The 18,027-nt window shown below is 40.8% G+C and overlaps 2 protein-coding genes across 2 annotated transcripts; both read right to left on the minus strand.

The window, feature by feature from the left end:
* Positions 1 to 1,126: 1,126 nt before the first annotated feature.
* rwdd1 (RWD domain containing 1) lies at positions 1,127 to 10,277 on the minus strand. The gene is made up of 7 exons (XM_058053895.1): positions 10,099 to 10,277; positions 9,731 to 9,796; positions 8,644 to 8,774; positions 8,004 to 8,147; positions 4,695 to 4,827; positions 3,142 to 3,204; positions 1,127 to 1,383 (listed from the first exon to the last, which is right to left on the minus strand). Exons 1-7 carry the CDS (start codon positions 10,169 to 10,171, stop codon positions 1,271 to 1,273), a joined length of 723 nt encoding a protein of 240 aa, XP_057909878.1. The 5' UTR covers positions 10,172 to 10,277; the 3' UTR covers positions 1,127 to 1,270.
* A 2,335-nt stretch (positions 10,278 to 12,612) lies between these two features.
* Positions 12,613 to 17,749, minus strand: LOC131105337 (calcium homeostasis modulator protein 5-like). Its single transcript, XM_058053348.1, has 2 exons — positions 17,049 to 17,749; positions 12,613 to 14,665 (listed from the first exon to the last, which is right to left on the minus strand). The coding sequence occupies exons 1-2, from the start codon at positions 17,589 to 17,591 to the stop codon at positions 14,276 to 14,278; spliced, it is 933 nt and encodes a 310-aa protein (XP_057909331.1). The 5' UTR covers positions 17,592 to 17,749; the 3' UTR covers positions 12,613 to 14,275.
* Positions 17,750 to 18,027: the final 278 nt, after the last annotated feature.

The raw sequence follows: 18,027 nt of genomic DNA on the forward strand, positions 1-18,027 counted from the left end.
TATGACTTATTTTTATTTCTTGATTAAGTTTAACTTTAAAAACTAATGTTTTTTTCTTTGACTATTTCAACTTGACATTACTAAATTATTCCTCATATTATGACAAAAACATTATTTTTCTTGTTAGATTACAACTGTTTCCTCTCAGTATTTGGACCATTTATTGCTGTTTTTTTTCTTTTTTTTTCTGTTTTATATTATATTATATAATGTATTATATTATATATATATACATATATATATATATACATATATATAGTATATATATATATACAAACATGCAGACCCCCTTGAGAAGGGGACACCACAACACGGACAAGTCTACCGCCGCCTCCCCGTCTCGTTCCTCGTCGGACACCGGGGAAAAACCAAGCAAATCAGGTCAGTGGATCTTCAGCTGCTTTCCAAATTGTCCTGGAGGTATTACAGGTGAGATTAGAACAGCAGAGCAGTTGGTTTCTTCCTGAATTTTGAAACTATTTTAAAAGGGCATAAATTGTTTTACTTTCTGCCCTCACTCCTGTATTAGCCGAGCTCCTAGTGATTCATATTAGCAGTATGTTTAGCAGACAGGAATATAAACAAACATTGATTGTACTGTTGAAAGTGTCACTTTAACTTTGTTGTTGCTGGTACTGTTTTTTACAGCAGTAATTATTTTAATTGTTTTACTCCACCACTAAACCACTGCTATTGGAATTACATAGTCGATGTGAAAGGAGGAAAGTTGTTTTTGAAAAGTTGTTGCTGTTTTAAGATGGCAAAAAGAATGATGAAGAAGTGGTGCATAGTAAAAAAGACAACCAGCACTTTAGTTGAATTTACTGCCAAATGCCAATAAGGAATAAAACCAAATCCTTTTTGTAGGACCATACTGAATTCCATTTTTTCCCTTTGCTTATTTGCATCAAGTTGAATTGCATCATATCGCAAGAAATTGCACCATACCGTATGGGATTGCACTGATTTGAACTAAATGATTATTGCATCGTGAAGAGGGTGAATCGTATCGTATCGCCAGAAAATTCCATGTATGGTTAAAGTCTCGTATCGCTGGCAGTGCATCTGTGCCACTTATAAAGTGGATTGATGTCCTGCATGTAGAAACTGCACCAGAACCAAGGAAAGCATTTGAAGCTAATTTAATATGTAGCATTCATGAAAAACACGTCTTTATATTCCAACAGCTGCTAGCATCTTTAAAAAAAAAAAACGAAGCCTTGTCGGATCTTCTCATCATATTCTACACATTCAGTCTTTCCTCTCAGCTTTAGTCCTCATCACTGCCCATCTCTAAAGGGTCAAAGTCAGGGTCATCATCCTCCAAATCCAAGTCGTCGATGTCCTGGAACAAGGATTCATCCACCTCCACGTTGTTTCCAGCTGAAATAGGAAGAGACAGTCCAGAAACTCAAAAATATTCTGGAAATGATATCACTATATACAGCAACAGGTAGGCTTGTCAACATATTCAATTTTGCTGAACGATAATTGTGGACTGGACTGGACCCTGGACTGGTCGCCAGCCAATCACAGGGCACATATACGAGGACCAGAGGGACCGGTTTTAAAGTGGCTACATTGGCTCCCCGTCCGCTTCAGGATGGATTTGAAGATTCTCTTACTGGTTTTTAAATGTCTTAACGGCCTTGCACCTTCTTATTTATCTGATCTGCTTTTACCATATCAACCCCTTGCAGGGACCCTGCGGTCCTCCGGCACTGGCCTTTTAACAATACCAAAACCCAGAACCAAAACCCACGGTGAGGCAGCATTTAGCCACTATGGCCCCCACCTGAGGAACAGCCTGCCGGAGAGCCTCAGGACTGCGGAGACTGTTGATATTTTTAAAAAAGATTAAAGACACACCTTTTTAATCAGGCTTTTAACTCATATTTTTAACTTTTTTAAATATTTTTAGTCCTATTTTATGCTCTTAGTCTTTGGCTTTTAACTCCAATGTTTCCCCGGGGGGGGGGGGTCCTCCACACTGGGGGCTGTGTCGGGTCTGCTGAGGGGTGCCATCCTTGGGTCCCTTCGACCCAAGGATGTAAAAGGGGGTTCCTCCCTTTAATGTGGGGGTCCGCCCGTCTGTCGGAGTCTGGGGGCCTGGGTGCTGGTCCCCCGATGGCACGGCCTGCGGCCCCAGTGTGGACGGCCCCAAAGGTGGCGTTTCCTTGATCCTCAGTGCTGTGCCATGTCTCCCTACTGTGTGTGTAGGTGTGTGTGTGTGTGTGTGTGTGTGTGTCTAGTATGGAGGGTGGGAGGGAGGGGCTTTCTTTGTAATTGTTTTTCCTTTTAATTGTGGTAATTGTTTTTAATTGTGTAAAGCACTTTGTGTTGCATGTCTTTGCAGGAAAAGTGCTCTACAAATAAAGTTGATTTGATATAGACAAACAACCATTCACACTCACATTCATACCTATGGACAATTTGGAGTGGCCAATTAACCTAGCATGTTTTTGGAATGTGGGAGGAAACCGGAGTACCCGGAGAGAAAACACACACACACGGGGAGAACGTGCAAACAGAGATGACAGAGTGGGGAATCGAACGCGCGTCTCCTCGCTATGTGGCCTGCGCGCTAAGCTCCGGGAGCTCACGGAGCTGGCTAACTGGTAGTAGCTAGTAGCCCCGCCTCCACAAAGAGGTGAAATGAGATGAATGCCCACTCTGTCCGATCACAGGCAGATACAGAGCCAAACCTCATTTCATCCAGCCTGTGTGTCACAGAGAGAAGAGCAGTCGCCCGAACACGCATACAGGTAAATACATGCGTACCATATCGAGGACATCATAATAATCGTTTTTTTTTATTTTAACCATTTAACCATTATTGTGGCAGCCCTACTCACAGTTAATATGATGAATGACTAGTTCAGCCGCCATTGTTAACTCCTACTGCAGGAAACACTGCCCTCTAGTGTACATAAATGTAATACTTCATATAAAGACATTTCAAAACGAGTTGAACATTTTGACGTTGGAATGCTTTGAATGGCTTGACAAAAGTAGGTTAATAAAGAGTGTTAATAAAGTGTTAATAAAGAATATAATTAGAACATACAGTATGGCTTCCATCACGTCATCAACTACTTTATATTGAAACGGTACTGTTGTCTTCCTTAAGATCTTACTTACCGTCTTCCAGGAATTGGATGTCTGACGTGTCCAGGTTGTGGTCTCTCTCAAACAGCTGTTTACCTGCATTGGATATCTGCTGGTTAGTTGAACACAAGCTGCTAATGTGTGTACATTGATACATACACACACATGTACATTAAGGGTGTGGAAAATAATCGATATTAATCCATACATCGATGCGCGGCATGCGAGTGCATCGGCTCATTCACCAAATTGTCCAGGAGCTATTTGTCCCCCCACCGAACGAGTGTTCAGTACAGCAGCTGAGATTAGAACAGCCTTTTTGCCTTTGCTTATATGCATCACGTTGAATTGCATCATATCGCAAGAAATCGCACCATATCATATGGGATTGCATTGATTTGAACTAAATGATTATCGTATCATGAAGAGGGTGAATGGTATCGCATCGTATCACCAGAAAATTCCATGTATCATATCACTGGCAGTGCATCGAGATGTGTATCGAATCGTCCTCAGTGCTAAGATTCTCACCCCTAACGTACATAGTACATACTTGCAGTACTCCAGAAGGTGTCCAAAGTTTTTTTTACCACTTTACTAAAGTCAAACAATCATGTAAATAAAGTCATTTTTAGGAGATGAAAATATACTGGAATAAAGTAGTTGGAAAATTCAAAGTTAAATGATACTAAAAGTATGAAAATCTTTTCATTTTTCACGATGGAAAATGTTTCACTTTGGACGCCCCTGCTGCACATGCTTCCAACACCGAGTACAGAAATTCTAATCAATGAATGAATTCCAAAACTTGAATATAGTTTGCTTAGAAAGTGAAGCTTTTAACCTTCCTCTTGTGTTAGCTTTCTTAACATATATCATCTCTTATGTTTACAGGTGGGTTTTGACCCATGTATTAAATCAGATATAAAATACACTAAAAACAATAAGTTAGCATCAAATTAGCTTCTCATGTCTTGGTTACCTTCTTAGGCTTCCTCATCCATGAAAATGTTGCTTTTAATACTTTTGGTGTGGGCATGGAGGCCTTTTTTTGTCACTATACCCCTCCATTTCTATTTCCAAAAATGGTCAAATCAACCTCTAAACAATCATATTCATAAATTGAAGGTTCTTTTGTTACCTGGCTATTACTGAGGGATATAGAACATATCTCTTAAATCAATTAGTTGTATTTATTTTCTCATTTGAGTATGAATGACTAAAGAAACATGTATGGTGTTGGGGTGAATTTTGCCCCATATATATTCATGTGAAGAAAAGGTATAAAAAGTGATTGTTTTCAGCAACACAACTTTAGTATAAAGTGAAATGAAAAAGCAGAACAGGTCCAGATCTTGGTTCACTGTACTTCTTGCCATTCTTTCCATGATCCAAATTGTAAATGTGAAATCAGCCATCAGTCTGAACAAAATGAGTGAATTCCCCTCACATGTCTGGACCTTGTTTTTCTGCTGGTATACTGGAAAAGCGGTCAAAATGAGAACCCCCTGAAGCGACCCTAACACAAGAGGAAGGTTAACGTGTGGAAAGGACACCCCACCACCAAAAATTCAATCAAAGTGTACCGGTGAGTTTTGCTTTCCCCGATTGCTCCTCTTCTTTCTGCTTTTTCCTCTGTAACTCGGCCATGTCCAAGTCGAAGGCGGCTTTCCATGCCAGGAAGTTCTCGATGGTTACCACCGTGCCCTGGAACGCCACCTAGTCAGAGACAGACCGGGAGACGTTAACCACGTGTTTGGCGTCTCAGGCACAGCTTCTACACAGTGTTGTATAGCATATACACTGGAGCCTTGCTTAACATCCGCTCTGGTTAGCATGTTTTCAGTTAACATTAAACAAATTATGAATGAATTCCATGTGACATGTTTGTTTACGTAGCCATTTTGGATGACGTGCCAAAGATGAAATATTGTGATACTAGTATAATGTTGCATGTTCTCCCCGTGCATGCGTGGGTTTTCTCCGGGTACTCCGGTTTCCTCCCACATTCCAAAAACATGCTAGGTTAATTAGCCACTCCAAATTGTCCATAGGTATGAATGTGAGTGTGAATGGTTGTTTGTCTATATGTGCCCTGTGATTGGCTGGCCACCAGTCCAGGGTGTACCCCGCCTCTCGCCCGAAGACAGCTGGGATAGGCTCCAGCACCCCCGCGACCCTTGTGAGGAAAAAGCGGTAGAAATTAAATTAATGAATGAATAGTATAATGTCAACCGGGAGCTGTCACATGACTTCAGTCAGCTGATGGGGAATACCTCAGCGGCATAGACATTTACAATCACTACCGTCAGATTGTAAGCCGCACATTTGTGTGAAAAACAGTGCCGGTTGCACCCTGATCTCCATTTCAAAAATGTGCATTTCCCTGTTTACTTGTTTCTTCATTTATTATATCATGACAAATGCAAATGTGTTGTCATTGGCTTAGGTTTTTGATGCGTTTACTTGATTTCGGCTTCATTATTTTCCTGATAATTGTCTCCATTTACTGTATATTTGGAATGGTTGCCAGACGCGGGGCTGCAAGGTGGCCACACGTTTGTTTTTTTCTTCACACTGACAGCCATGAGAATTTGCTCTACGCTTGCGTGCCAGTATCTTCTATTCCTACCATACCTGTACACAAAATGTACACAACAACTGAGAAAGACAAAACACAAATGCCCCAAAAGGAAAGTCATATTCTGCGGATTACAAGCCGCAATTAAACTAGTTATGTGACGTTGTTTAAGTTATAGTTATGTGAATAACTGTTCATATGTTACGTTACCATTCCACCTATTCACGTTCCATTTTATTACTGCTGTAACTTGACTTTCCACTTGGTATCTGATTTTATAAAACAATGCCACTTAGAGTCCAGTGCAACATACGTATATATGTTTTTTTTTCTTCTTCATTGTTCATTTTTGGCTGGTGCGACTTATACTCAGGAGAAAATACAGTATTGTGCATAAAATGTGTTTTGTGTTAAAATGAGAACAAACAAATTGACTTGTCATGATTTTCTACGGGAAAACCTGCCTTAGTTAGAGTCTGTTTTGGTTTGAGTTGGACCTTCTGGAACAAATTGACGACGCTGAGGGGCAGACTTACTATTATTAGGCAACAGGGCTCTACATTAAAACCAAAAATGACTTGCCCATGGGGAATCCTTAAGGCGAGAACTACTTGCCCCAACTTGCCCCATGTAAAATGAAAAGACTGCCATAATGATAATGATCAATTTTTTGTGGCATCACATGAGAATCTCAAATAAAGATGAAATGATGATCATTTCTTGTGGTTGTTTTCCTACATAGATCATGACGTTGCATGGAAATCTGGATTCATAAGTTGTGCACCACAATGAAACATTACTGAATAGACACATTTGTGTACTAGTAAAGTGTTTTTCGTCCGGAAAAAAATGCTCAACGGTCAAACAATAATTTGTGAAGCAAAGGTGAGAAAAATCCAGCGGGAAATGGAAGCGCTAGATTTTGTAGCTTGTGCAAAATCAGCACTTGGTATTGGATCTAATGGGTGGTGTTTCATTGTGACCACTTCAAATTGTCACAGCAATGTGATTCACTCACCTGTGCCATCATTTGATTTGCTAACCGCTAATAAAATACTTGTTTAGGAGGCACTGCTTCATCACTTTTTGCTCTTTTCCTTCACAAGTTGTTGAAGAATTAGACCATGTTGGCAGGGACGCCATGATAGATGTTTTCCTAGTAAAACCATCGCTCATTGGTTCATCGCCAACAAGAACCGGTGTGGGTAAAACGCTGACTGTGGACTAAATAAAGGATTCTGATTGGTCCATTTCTAGATTTGCAAGGATTGGTTTGCAAATTAGCACCGGAATTACACAGTCCGTGTTTTACCAACACCCAACAAGAACCGCTTTTAAAAAAACTCTTGGCAGTATGGCATGCCAAAGTACACTTGCCCCACGGGAATATCACTGATTGGATTTACTTGCCCCAATTTGGTTTGAACTTGCCCCGGGCATCGGTACATCGTTATTGTCCAGCCCTGGGCAAACACAGGAAAGGGCCCCTCAAACTTATCATAAAAACTATTTAAAGTATATATATCACTGTTTTAGCCTTAATCTATGTGCTGAAAACGACATCAAAATGTATCATGATGGTTTCGACCACATCAAGCTCCCTTTTCATGCGATGGACTATTCCATCTTACTGCACATGTGCAAAATGATTCAGCACGACGCTAGTAAGGGTGTGGAAAATAATCGATATTAATTGATATATCGATGTATCATGAGTGCATCAGCTCATTCACCGGGGATGGATGCAATTGACAGGTGAAATCTAGATTAATTGTGATGCGTTTGTGGGTATCGGTAAAATCCGATGCAAGCGCCGTTTTATTATGAGATAGAAAGTCAAAATTAGAAGAAGAAAAGCCTTTTTTATGACATAAAAAGCTGAAACTATGAGATAAAAAGTAAAAATTATGAGAAGAAAAGTCTTTTTTATGAGATAAAAAGCTTGAAATTTTGAGATAAGTCCTAATTATGAAATAAAGTCAAAATTGTGACAGAAGAAAGTCACAATTATGAGATAGAAAGTCAAAATTAGCAGAAGAAAAGCCTTTTTATGACATAAAAAGCTGAAACTATGAGATGAAAAGTCAAAATTATGAGAAGAAAAGTCTTTTTTTAGGAGATAAAAAGCTTGAAATTTTGGGATAAGTCCTAATTATGAAATAAAGTCAAAATCATGACATAAGAAAGTCAGAATTATGAGATAGAAAGTCAAATTTGCCTCGGGCCTCCAAATGATTAAATCCGCCCCTGATGCCACTAAGCAAGGTGCCACTGTACACATACATACGGTGAAAATAAAACACTACCGTCCTACCTTCTCTGCTTCCTCTGCCTCTCGCTCTTTACGCATTTTCTCCTCTTCTCTTCTGTTCTTTATCAGGTCCACAATTTCATTGAGTTTCTCCTGCACAGCCGTCACCAGGGTGAAAATCATCACCATTCCCAGATTTTCTTCCGCCTGCAGACGAAAAACAAATGTACAATCGTCCCTTGCCACATCACGGTTCGCCGTTTTTCACAAATTCGTTAATAAACGATCGCTGTTTCGTGATTGAATATGGCCTATTATTAGTCAAAAATTTATTTTAAGCAAATTGTACCAAAGTAAGTATTTTTAAGCATAAACATTGCTAAATTAACTAAATGTGTTAAAATGCAAATACAAGGCAGAAGCAGCATTTTAATTGTGAATGTAGTATCCTAACTGGCCACTAGGTGTCAGTAATTGTCAGACAGGCATTTACTGCCGGTTATAATTATCTCACAACATGCACAATAATAACATCATAATCATTATGATAACAAGGACTACTTTTGGGTCCATAACGCACAAGAAGCTAAAACTCAACTCTGAACCTCCAAGTCACTTCCTGTCCTCCACAAGCAGAGTTGTATTTCCATCTGAAAGGGCTTATTCTCTTATTATGTCCACTCTGTGACACTCGCATACAGACCTGTTGCTGTAGCAACGTGAGGATACCCTCCACATCACTGTTCTCCAGGTTCTCTTGGGAGTGGACCTCCCACAGCGGGGGCTCATCGGGGTATTTCTCCACGTAGGTGAACTTCAAAGTGGCTTCCACGGCTGGGAGGTAAAACAGTCAGCTGAGAATCACGCCATCAACCTCCTATCATATCATAACTTGTACAGGAGGTCCCGTTCCTAGACTGTGGAACAAGTTTTGGTGTATGTGGGAACCTAGTAAATGATACACACTGTACTACAAAAATGAAATGGAGTACTTCCTTGTGTTTTATTGTCCCACTTTAGTTTTCCTCACTGATCTCCTTGTCACAGCCCACCAAATCCATGACCCCTCTAACGTTGACAATAAAGTCGATATACTTTTTTGATGTTCATTTCCAATTAGGGCTGCACGGCGGTTGAGTGGTTAGCGCGCAGACCTCACAGCTAGGAGACCAGGGTTCAATTCCACCCTCGGCCATCTCTGTGTGGAGCTTGCATGTTCTCCCCGTGCATGTGTGGGTTTTCTCCGGGTACTCCGGTTTCCTCCCACATTCCAAAAACATGCTAGGTTAATTGGCCACTCCAAATTGTCCATAAGTAGGAATGTGAGTGTGAATGGTTGTTTGTCTGTATGTGCCCTGTGATTAGCTGCCGACCAGTCCAGGGTGTACCCCGCCTCTCGCTGAAGACAGCTGGGATAGGCTCCAGCACCCCCGCGACCCTTGTGAGGAAAAGCGATAGAAAATGAATGAATGAATTTCCAATTATGTGGCGATGGCTTTCCTTTTCTTTAGCGCTCAGCTACGCAATGAAGTGTAAAAAGTGAATAAGCAATGTTATCCTTCCTCCACCTGGAGACCATTCCAGGGTGTACCCCGCCTCTTGCCTGAAGTCAGCTGGGATAGGCTCCAGCATACCCCCGCAAACCTAGTAAGGATAAACGGCATAGAAAATGGATACATGGATGGATCCTTCCTGCACTGTTTCCAACCCATCCATTAATAAAAGTAGAGGTGCTGTACTTTAAGGGATCTGCTGGGCTTCGATCGAAGCAACACAGACAACATACTCACTTTCCCCGTTTTCCCCAGCATCAGACGTGACAGTGATCGTGAAGCTGATGGGATCCTCTGAAAACACTGCAATCACATAGTAATACATGCATATGATGAAAATAATTCATAAAAAATACAGCTGTATTTAAAAAAAGCTAATGTGAGCTGTTGTAAACATTTCAGCTTGTCTGTCAAATACTGCTACAAGCTGAGTGCGGTGACATCAACACCGGTTCTTGCCATGGCAAGCGTTATAAGGGGATTTTCAAGTTACATTTCTGCTGACATAATGAACAGGAAGCATCAAGACGAATCACGTTTGTTTTGCTACAGCTAGCCAAGTGTTAGCATGTGTTCACTCGTCATTTCTATTCATTGTTTCACACCTGTAAAAGAGTCCGGGTAAATTGACTCGATGGCTTCTAATTCATTTCTTTGCTCTTCGGCGTAGTCTGTCATGTTTGTGTAGTTGGGAATTATTTGGGATCCGGAAAAGGCATCACGGACTTCCAGCTAGCAAGCGTGCGTGTCTCGATCGATGATCTCTGTAATCTTGCCTTTTTGTCTGACACTTGTCACAGTACGATCTAATTACAATGTGAATACGCATCATTAAAACTGTAGGTATAATTTTATTTAACAATATTCGGCTTTTATTCGTAATTATAATTCCGTCGTTGGTGTCACGGTAACATAATCAGTCGAGTTGTAATAGTAGATCTGTGATCTACTGTTTAGGTCTGCAGACTAAAACCGAATCATGGTGAATGTTGCGTCATCATAAGGCGACAAAAGGTTGTATTATTTTTTTTTAACCAAAATAAACAAATATGACAACATGATGAAATATAATTCAAAAACAGTGCAGTACATGAAAAGCTAAATGAGGAAATGTAAGTATACATAATTTAAAAATCGAAATAAAACAAAATTAAATGTTCAATTCATTCATTCATTCATTCATTCATTTTCAACCGCTTATCCTCATGAGGGTTGCAGGCGTGCTGGAGCCTATCCCAGCTGTCTTTGGGCGAGAGGCAGTGTACACCCTGGAGTGGTCGCCAGCCAATCACAGAGCACATATAGACAAACAACCATTCACACTCACATTCATACCTATGGACAATTTGGAGTGGCTAATTAACCTAGCATGTTTTTGGAATGTGGGAGGAAACCGGAATACCTGGAGAAAACCCACGCATGCACGGTGAGAACATGCAAACTCCACACAGAAATGGCTGAGAGTGGAATTGAATTGAAAGAGGACAGAGGGGACTTTTTTTTCTGGGGACCACTTTTCTGAACTATAAATGTAGTTAGAATGTTGTGTTCTTGTGTTAAATCATGTCAAAGTTTTAGATAATGACGTTTGCACATTTGGAAGTGAGCCCTGAAAGAAGTTTGGGATGGCTCAAAACACTCGGTTTCAGAAGGCGTGGTAAAACTGTCCCTTTGTGATGTCACAGATGTATGGACTTCCTTCGGGGCGCCAAAGGCAAATAAGCTCTCTGCCCTTGCCAAAGGGCTACTTCTTTGTTTATGAAACAAGTTCAGGCAGAGGTGATTTTTGTATTTGGTTATTCCCAGCAAGAAAAAAATATTTTCATCGTCAACAGAATTTCACCAGGGACCGTTTTTGTGAACATGAACGTGAAATATCCGCCTGAAGCCAGAAGCAGCACGCTCTGGCCGGAAAAGGGGCATTAATTTCGGACAGGCTGTATGTCCATGCGGCACCCTCACATCCGGCTTCTGAGGTCCACAGCTCCAGCGGTGCTGCGTTACCACTCTGAGTTCATATGTTGTAGATCAGGGGTGTCCAACCAGTACATCATGAGCTGCCAGTAGCTCCTAAACACGTTTCTATTAGCTCTCCAGGCTTAGCTACTTAGCTACTTGCTACTTATTCATTTATTATCAACTCCTATACCCACTATATTAAAAAAGGGATTCCTTCATAGTTAGGAAGCACTTTGGGCATGTGGCCAATCACAGTGGAGTGGGTGTGCCCGGAGGCGGGTCATTGGTGGAATAAATTAAAACAGACCGTTTTAGCGGGAAGCACAAATCCAAGGAAATACAGCTGCAATAGGTGCAGATTCTGCAGAATCTCTAATTTTTCTGCGCTGGTTATTGTGTGTAGCTGCTCTATAGGGGTCGAAAACTAAAATCATGCTGTTTGGTAACAGCAGAAAGGACACGCACCAGCAAATACAAATAGACCATGTGGACATTGAAAGGTGAACAAAAATCAATTTCTGGGGATCACAATAGATGAAAATATGAGCTGGAAACCTCATATTACAAATATACAACATAAGGTGGACAGAAATATTTCAGTATTGAACAAAGCAAAATTTGTTGTCAATCAGAAATCACTCCACACTCTTTATTGCTCTCTGGTTCTACCATATCTTACTTATTGTGTGGAAATATGGGATCATAACTATAAAAGCAATCTTCACTGGCTAAATGTACTGCAAAAAAGGTCAGTAAGGATAATTCATAATGCCGCCTACAGAGAACATACTAACTCCTTATTTCTAAAAATCAATGTCATGTCATTGTATGGTCATATCACCTTGTACTTCGGTACGAGGTACATTATTTAAAAAAAAACAAAAAAAAACATTAAACTGTATTATGGAAAGCAGGAAGTGAACAAATGTAACAGTTAGTGGTTGTAAAAGTACCAGATGGAGGGGTAGGATTTAATAAGCTTTGCTTCTTCCTACTCCTTTTGGACATGTGGAACTGGGAACTGATTATGGGATGCACTCAATTGGAATCTGATGCATGTTCAAATGAAATCAAACCATTACCATTACCATTAAAATGAGCCTAATAGGTCCCATTTAAGAACATGACACAAGTGTTTTTTTAATTGTTTAATGGCTCAAACAGGTTAACAACACAACAGTATTTCATCCTGACAGCCTCATCATCACTTTAATGACCGTCTGCTGTTCTGAAACAATATTCTTAAGCATCTTGCCTGGTGCTTGTACATGTTTAGTGCAAAAATAAATACCATCATTAGGAGGAATCTTTCAATACATGTAACATAACACAGGTGAGTTTTGCTAGAAATTAGCAGTTCAATTCATTGACGTTTTGCAGTGTCTCAGTTTGCATGCTTGCAAACTGCAGTGTTTTGGGAGCGCATGAGTGCTTATGAGTGAGGGCCACTTTGAAATAATTCTTTTAAAAAAGCGCAGCTTTGGGAATTTTCTTTTTGTAACTATGAATTAATTTCCATATTATTTCCACTTTATTGTCATTACGGCCGAGTGGTTAGCGTGCAGGCCACACAGCTAGGAGACCCGACTTCGATTCCACCCTGGGCCATCTCTGTGTGGAGTTTGCATGTTCTCCCCGTGCATGCGTGGGTTTTCTCCGGGTACTCCGGTTTCCTCCCACATTCCAAAAACATGCTAGGTTAATTAGCCACTCCAAATTGTCCATAGGTATGAATGTGAGTGTGAATGGTTGTTTGTCTATATGTGCCCTGTGATTGGCTGGCCACCAGTCCAGGGTGGACCCCGCCTCTCGCCCAAAGACAGCTGGGATAGGCTCCAGCACCCCCAGCGACCCTCTTGAGCATAAGCGGTAGAAAATGAATGAATGAATGTCATAACTTCTTTTAGAAAAATGACAAATATTTGTAATCTATTGCAACTTTAAGAAAATAACGGCTGTCTTTAAATATTTATACTTTATGCTACTAAAATTATTTGTTTATCTTTACTCGTAATATTAGGACCTTATTGTGGTTAGATTTTTTTTCTTGTTTGATTACAACTTGTTCCTCTTTCTACTTTGACTGTCGTCTTGATTTGGCTGTTTTTAATATCCAAAATGTTATCTTTTTTGACATAATCTGTGTAAATGGTCTACATGTAAATAATGACTTTATTCCCTTACTTTCATAACTTTTTTCCCCCAAAACTAAGACTTTAAAAGTAAGATTTTTTTCCCTTAATTTTTAAACTCCACGCTACTAAAACGGCATTACAGTATTCTCTTTAATAGCATACAACTTTTTTCCCCGTCATATTTTGACTTAATTCTTGTCAAATGGAATTTTTCTTTTAACATTATCCATCCATCCATCTTCTATGCCGCTTATCCTCACTTGGGTCGTGGACTATGCTGGAGCCTATCCCAGCTGACTTTAACCAAGAGGCGGGCGACAGCCAGGATGTATTCTCGTGACATTTCAACCTTTCTTAAATCTTAAAATTTTTACTGTATTCTTGGAAAATTGCTGATTTTTCCATTTCTACTGTTATAGTTTTAGAACGTGCTGCTGGATGATTTAAAAAAAAAACAGCGAAAGGCCGCAAATGGCCCCCAGGCTACACTTTAGACACCCCTGCATTAGTGTTAGTTATTATACTTGTTCGTTTCCAGATGATACTGTAGATTGAATGGGATTAAAATGCAGTAAATTGAATTAATTAGTTAATTACAGATTTATCCCGTAATCTGTAGTCGTGCCCGTCTTGAGTCTTTATTCTTCATTCCTGGAAGAGTTTCATCAGTCTGCTGTTTTGCTCTGCTCTAGCTCATCTCCATTCCACGCTCCAAGTCCATGACGGGTCTCTTCTCTGGTGTAAAGTCCCTGTCTACCCTCTCCACGTACCTCTGCAGGGTGCTGTAATACTGCTCGCTCCTGGAGAAGGTGTAAAGCGCCGAGATCTCCTCCCAAGCCTTGTGGTTGGGGAAAGGGAATGGCTCAGGATCCTTGTTGTCAAAGAAACTCTTCAAGTTTCTTTCCGCCAGTTTGGAGGCGTACTCGAGTGTATAGGTGTCAAAGTGCTCTTTCTCCTTCTCCATGTAGCGCTTCCAGAAGGTGAGCTGCAAGAAGCTGACTTTGGAGCGGCAGTTAGTGTAGCAGGTGCCAAGAAGCCCGGCAGTGGCGGCGATAATGATGATGCACCAGCCCAGAATCTGGAGAGGAAGAATAAACTGGACATGATGCTTCAATACACAGGAAATGGTAATGGTAATGGTAATGGTAATGGTAATGGTAATGGTAATGGTAATGGTAATGGTAATGGTAATGGTAATGGTAATGGTTTGATTTCATTTGAACATGCATCAGATTCCAATTGAGTGCATCCCATAATCAGTTCCCAGTTCCACATGTCCAAAAGGAGTAGGAAGAAGCAAAGCTTATTAAATCCTACCCCTCCATCTGGTACTTTTACAACCACTAACTGTTACATTTGTTCACTTCCTGCTTTCCATAATACAGTTTAATGTTTTTTTTTGTTTTTTTTTAAATAATGTACCTCGTACCGAAGTACAAGGTGATATGACCATACAATGACATGACATTGATTTTTAGAAATAAGGAGTTAGTATGTTCTCTGTAGGCGGCATTATGAATTATCCTTACTGACCTTTTTTGCAGTACATTTAGCCAGTGAAGATTGCTTTTATAGTTATGATCCCATATTTCCACACAATAAGTAAGATATGGTAGAACCAGAGAGCAATAAAGAGTGTGGAGTGATTTCTGATTGACAACAAATTTTGCTTTGTTCAATACTGAAATATTTCTGTCCACCTTATGTTGTATATTTGTAATATGAGGTTTCCAGCTCATATTTTCATCTATTGTGATCCCCAGAAATTGATTTTTGTTCACCTTTCAATGTCCACATGGTCTATTTGTATTTGCTGGTGCGTGTCCTTTCTGCTGTTACCAAACAGCATGATTTTAGTTTTCGACCCCTATAGAGCAGCTACACACAATAACCAGCGCAGAAAAATTAGAGATTCTGCAGAATCTGCACCTATTGCAGCTGTATTTCCTTGGATTTGTGCTTCCCGCTAAAACGGTCTGTTTTAATTTATTCCACCAATGACCCGCCTCCGGGCACACCCACTCCACTGTGATTGGCCACATGCCCAAAGTGCTTCCTAACTATGAAGGAATCCCTTTTTTAATATAGTGGGTATAGGAGTTGATAATAAATGAATAAGTAGCAAGTAGCTAAGTAGCTAAGCCTGGAGAGCTAATAGAAACGTGTTTAGGAGCTACTGGCAGCTCATGATGTACTGGTTGGACACCCCTGATCTACTGATTTTTTAGGATTCCTAGTTTATAGATGGAATTTTTTTTTATAATTAGTGCATTGAAAACCTGTTAATGATCTACTAAATACGTATTTTAACATTGGAGCTCTCTAGACATGAAATAGCACCCCTATAGTCACCTTTACACTCCTATTACGGAATATATTGGCCATAATAAGAAAAAATAAGACATTGTATGGCAATTGGGAGAGTCACATGATCATGAGTACTTCCTGTGGCGTCTGGTCATCAATGTAACATTCCTGACACCTAGTGACCAGTGTAGAATACTAGATAGTATTCTACTATCTAAAATAGTTCATTCATTCATTCATTTTCTACCGCTTTTCCTCACAAGGGTCACGGGGGTGCTGGAGCCTATCCCAGCTGTCTTCCTATGGACAATTTGGAGTGGCCAATTAACCTAGCATGTTTTTGGAATGTGGGAGGAAACCGGAGTACCCGGAGAAAACCCACGCATGCACGGGGAGAACATGCAAACTCCACACAGAGATGGCCGAGGGTGGAATCGAAATCAGGTCTGCTAGCTGTGTGGCCTGCACGCTAACCACTCGGCCATAATGACAATAAAGTGGAAATAATATGGAAATAAAGTCATAGTTACAAAAAGAAAATTTACAGGAAGAAACTTAACATAGTTGGAAAAATAACTGATGGAATGAATAAAGTGCTGTCATTTTATGAGAATGAAGTCAAAATATTAAGAAAAAAGTTGTAATTGAATAAGAATACGCTAAATAAAATAATGTATTTTCTGGCATAGAGTGGTAATATTAAGGTGTTGTGATGTTATGAAAAACAGAACAAAATTAATTTGTCATTTTTGGAAAATTACGTTGGTAAAAAAGTTAAAATACTATGGGAATAAAGTCAAAATATCACAAGTAGAAGATTTGCCACGATTATTTAAGAAAGTTGACATATTTGGAATGTTTAAATAGAACAGCAAAAATGGGAAAAGGAGCAAAGAGTGGAGTTGATACTAATAATAGTAATCTAATCATAATCTCAAATAAAAATAAAATAAAACCATTACCAAAACAAGCTCATGTTATTTTTCAGTTGTATAGAACCGAGTTGACAAGCAGAGTTCTGTCTCCTTCCACGTTGCAAGTCAGGGCTTGTTGTGTCTCGTCACTAAAGCGAGGGTGCGTCCAGGTCCAGGTCCAGGTCCAGGTCTACTGTAAGCACGGCTGTACATGACTAGACTGAGATCAACTTTCCTTACCTGAGATTGAGCTCTGAACATCAGCAGCAGATCCATGCGCTCATCAGCAGACAACTTGGACCTGCCACACGGTACGTGGGCCAGCTCCTCCCGACACGTCATAGTTTTGTTTTTACAAAACAGATCCACCACCACGTTTTCATCCAGACCGCTGACGGCGCACTCGTAAAAGGTCCCATTGAGCAGAGCCACGGAGAGCCACATCAACGGCGCCACGCACGCCCCGGTGAAGATGCTCGTCAGCACTCGGAAGCAGCCAAAGCAGTTCCCGCGGGGGCATAGCTTCATGGGATTGAGGCAGCATCCCGTGTAAAGCCTCCACAACCTGTTGTTGAAGAACAGACCCAAGACCAGCAGCACAGCAGCGGGGCCCAGCAGGAACGTAAGCCCATAGGCAAAGTTCTGGTCGTGGTTGCAGGGACACTGAAAAGACACCATGGAGAAGACTCGCTCCCCGCCTATTGTAAGGAGAGCCATAAAACTGTAGCCAATGGTGGCCTTCTGGTTCATGAGGAAGCGCAGGACAGTCTGGAATTTATCCATCGTGCCAGCGGGGGTGAAGGAATAAACCGGAAAAGAAGAGACAGCAGAATGAAAAAGTGGATTGTCTCGCTGGAGTCAGCTGAGGACTGTCTTCCAGCTCAAGACAAAAACAGCCGTGCCCCTCCCTTGGACTGGTGCACTCCCCTCAGACTCCTCCCTCGGTTCCTCTGCTGCTCCAGCCCACTCATTACTCCTAAGAGAATAATCCAGTTTTACGTTACACATGCACACCCTTTCCCCTCTTCCTGCGCTGTCCCACTTGACTTGCACGCAGCGACAAGAATCCTGCGAATCCTGTTTTTCCGATCACCACCCTGTCAACATGGACGCGTAGCCTGCGTCTTACAACAAAGCCTGCATGCGTGCAAACATAAACACATGGAAGCCCATCAACCCAGCAATCATTTAAACAAATTTCCCCACTGAGGGACGAATA

Source organism: Doryrhamphus excisus, chromosome 17 (assembly GCF_030265055.1).
Source record: "Doryrhamphus excisus isolate RoL2022-K1 chromosome 17, RoL_Dexc_1.0, whole genome shotgun sequence".
NCBI lineage: Eukaryota > Metazoa > Chordata > Actinopteri > Syngnathiformes > Syngnathidae > Doryrhamphus > Doryrhamphus excisus.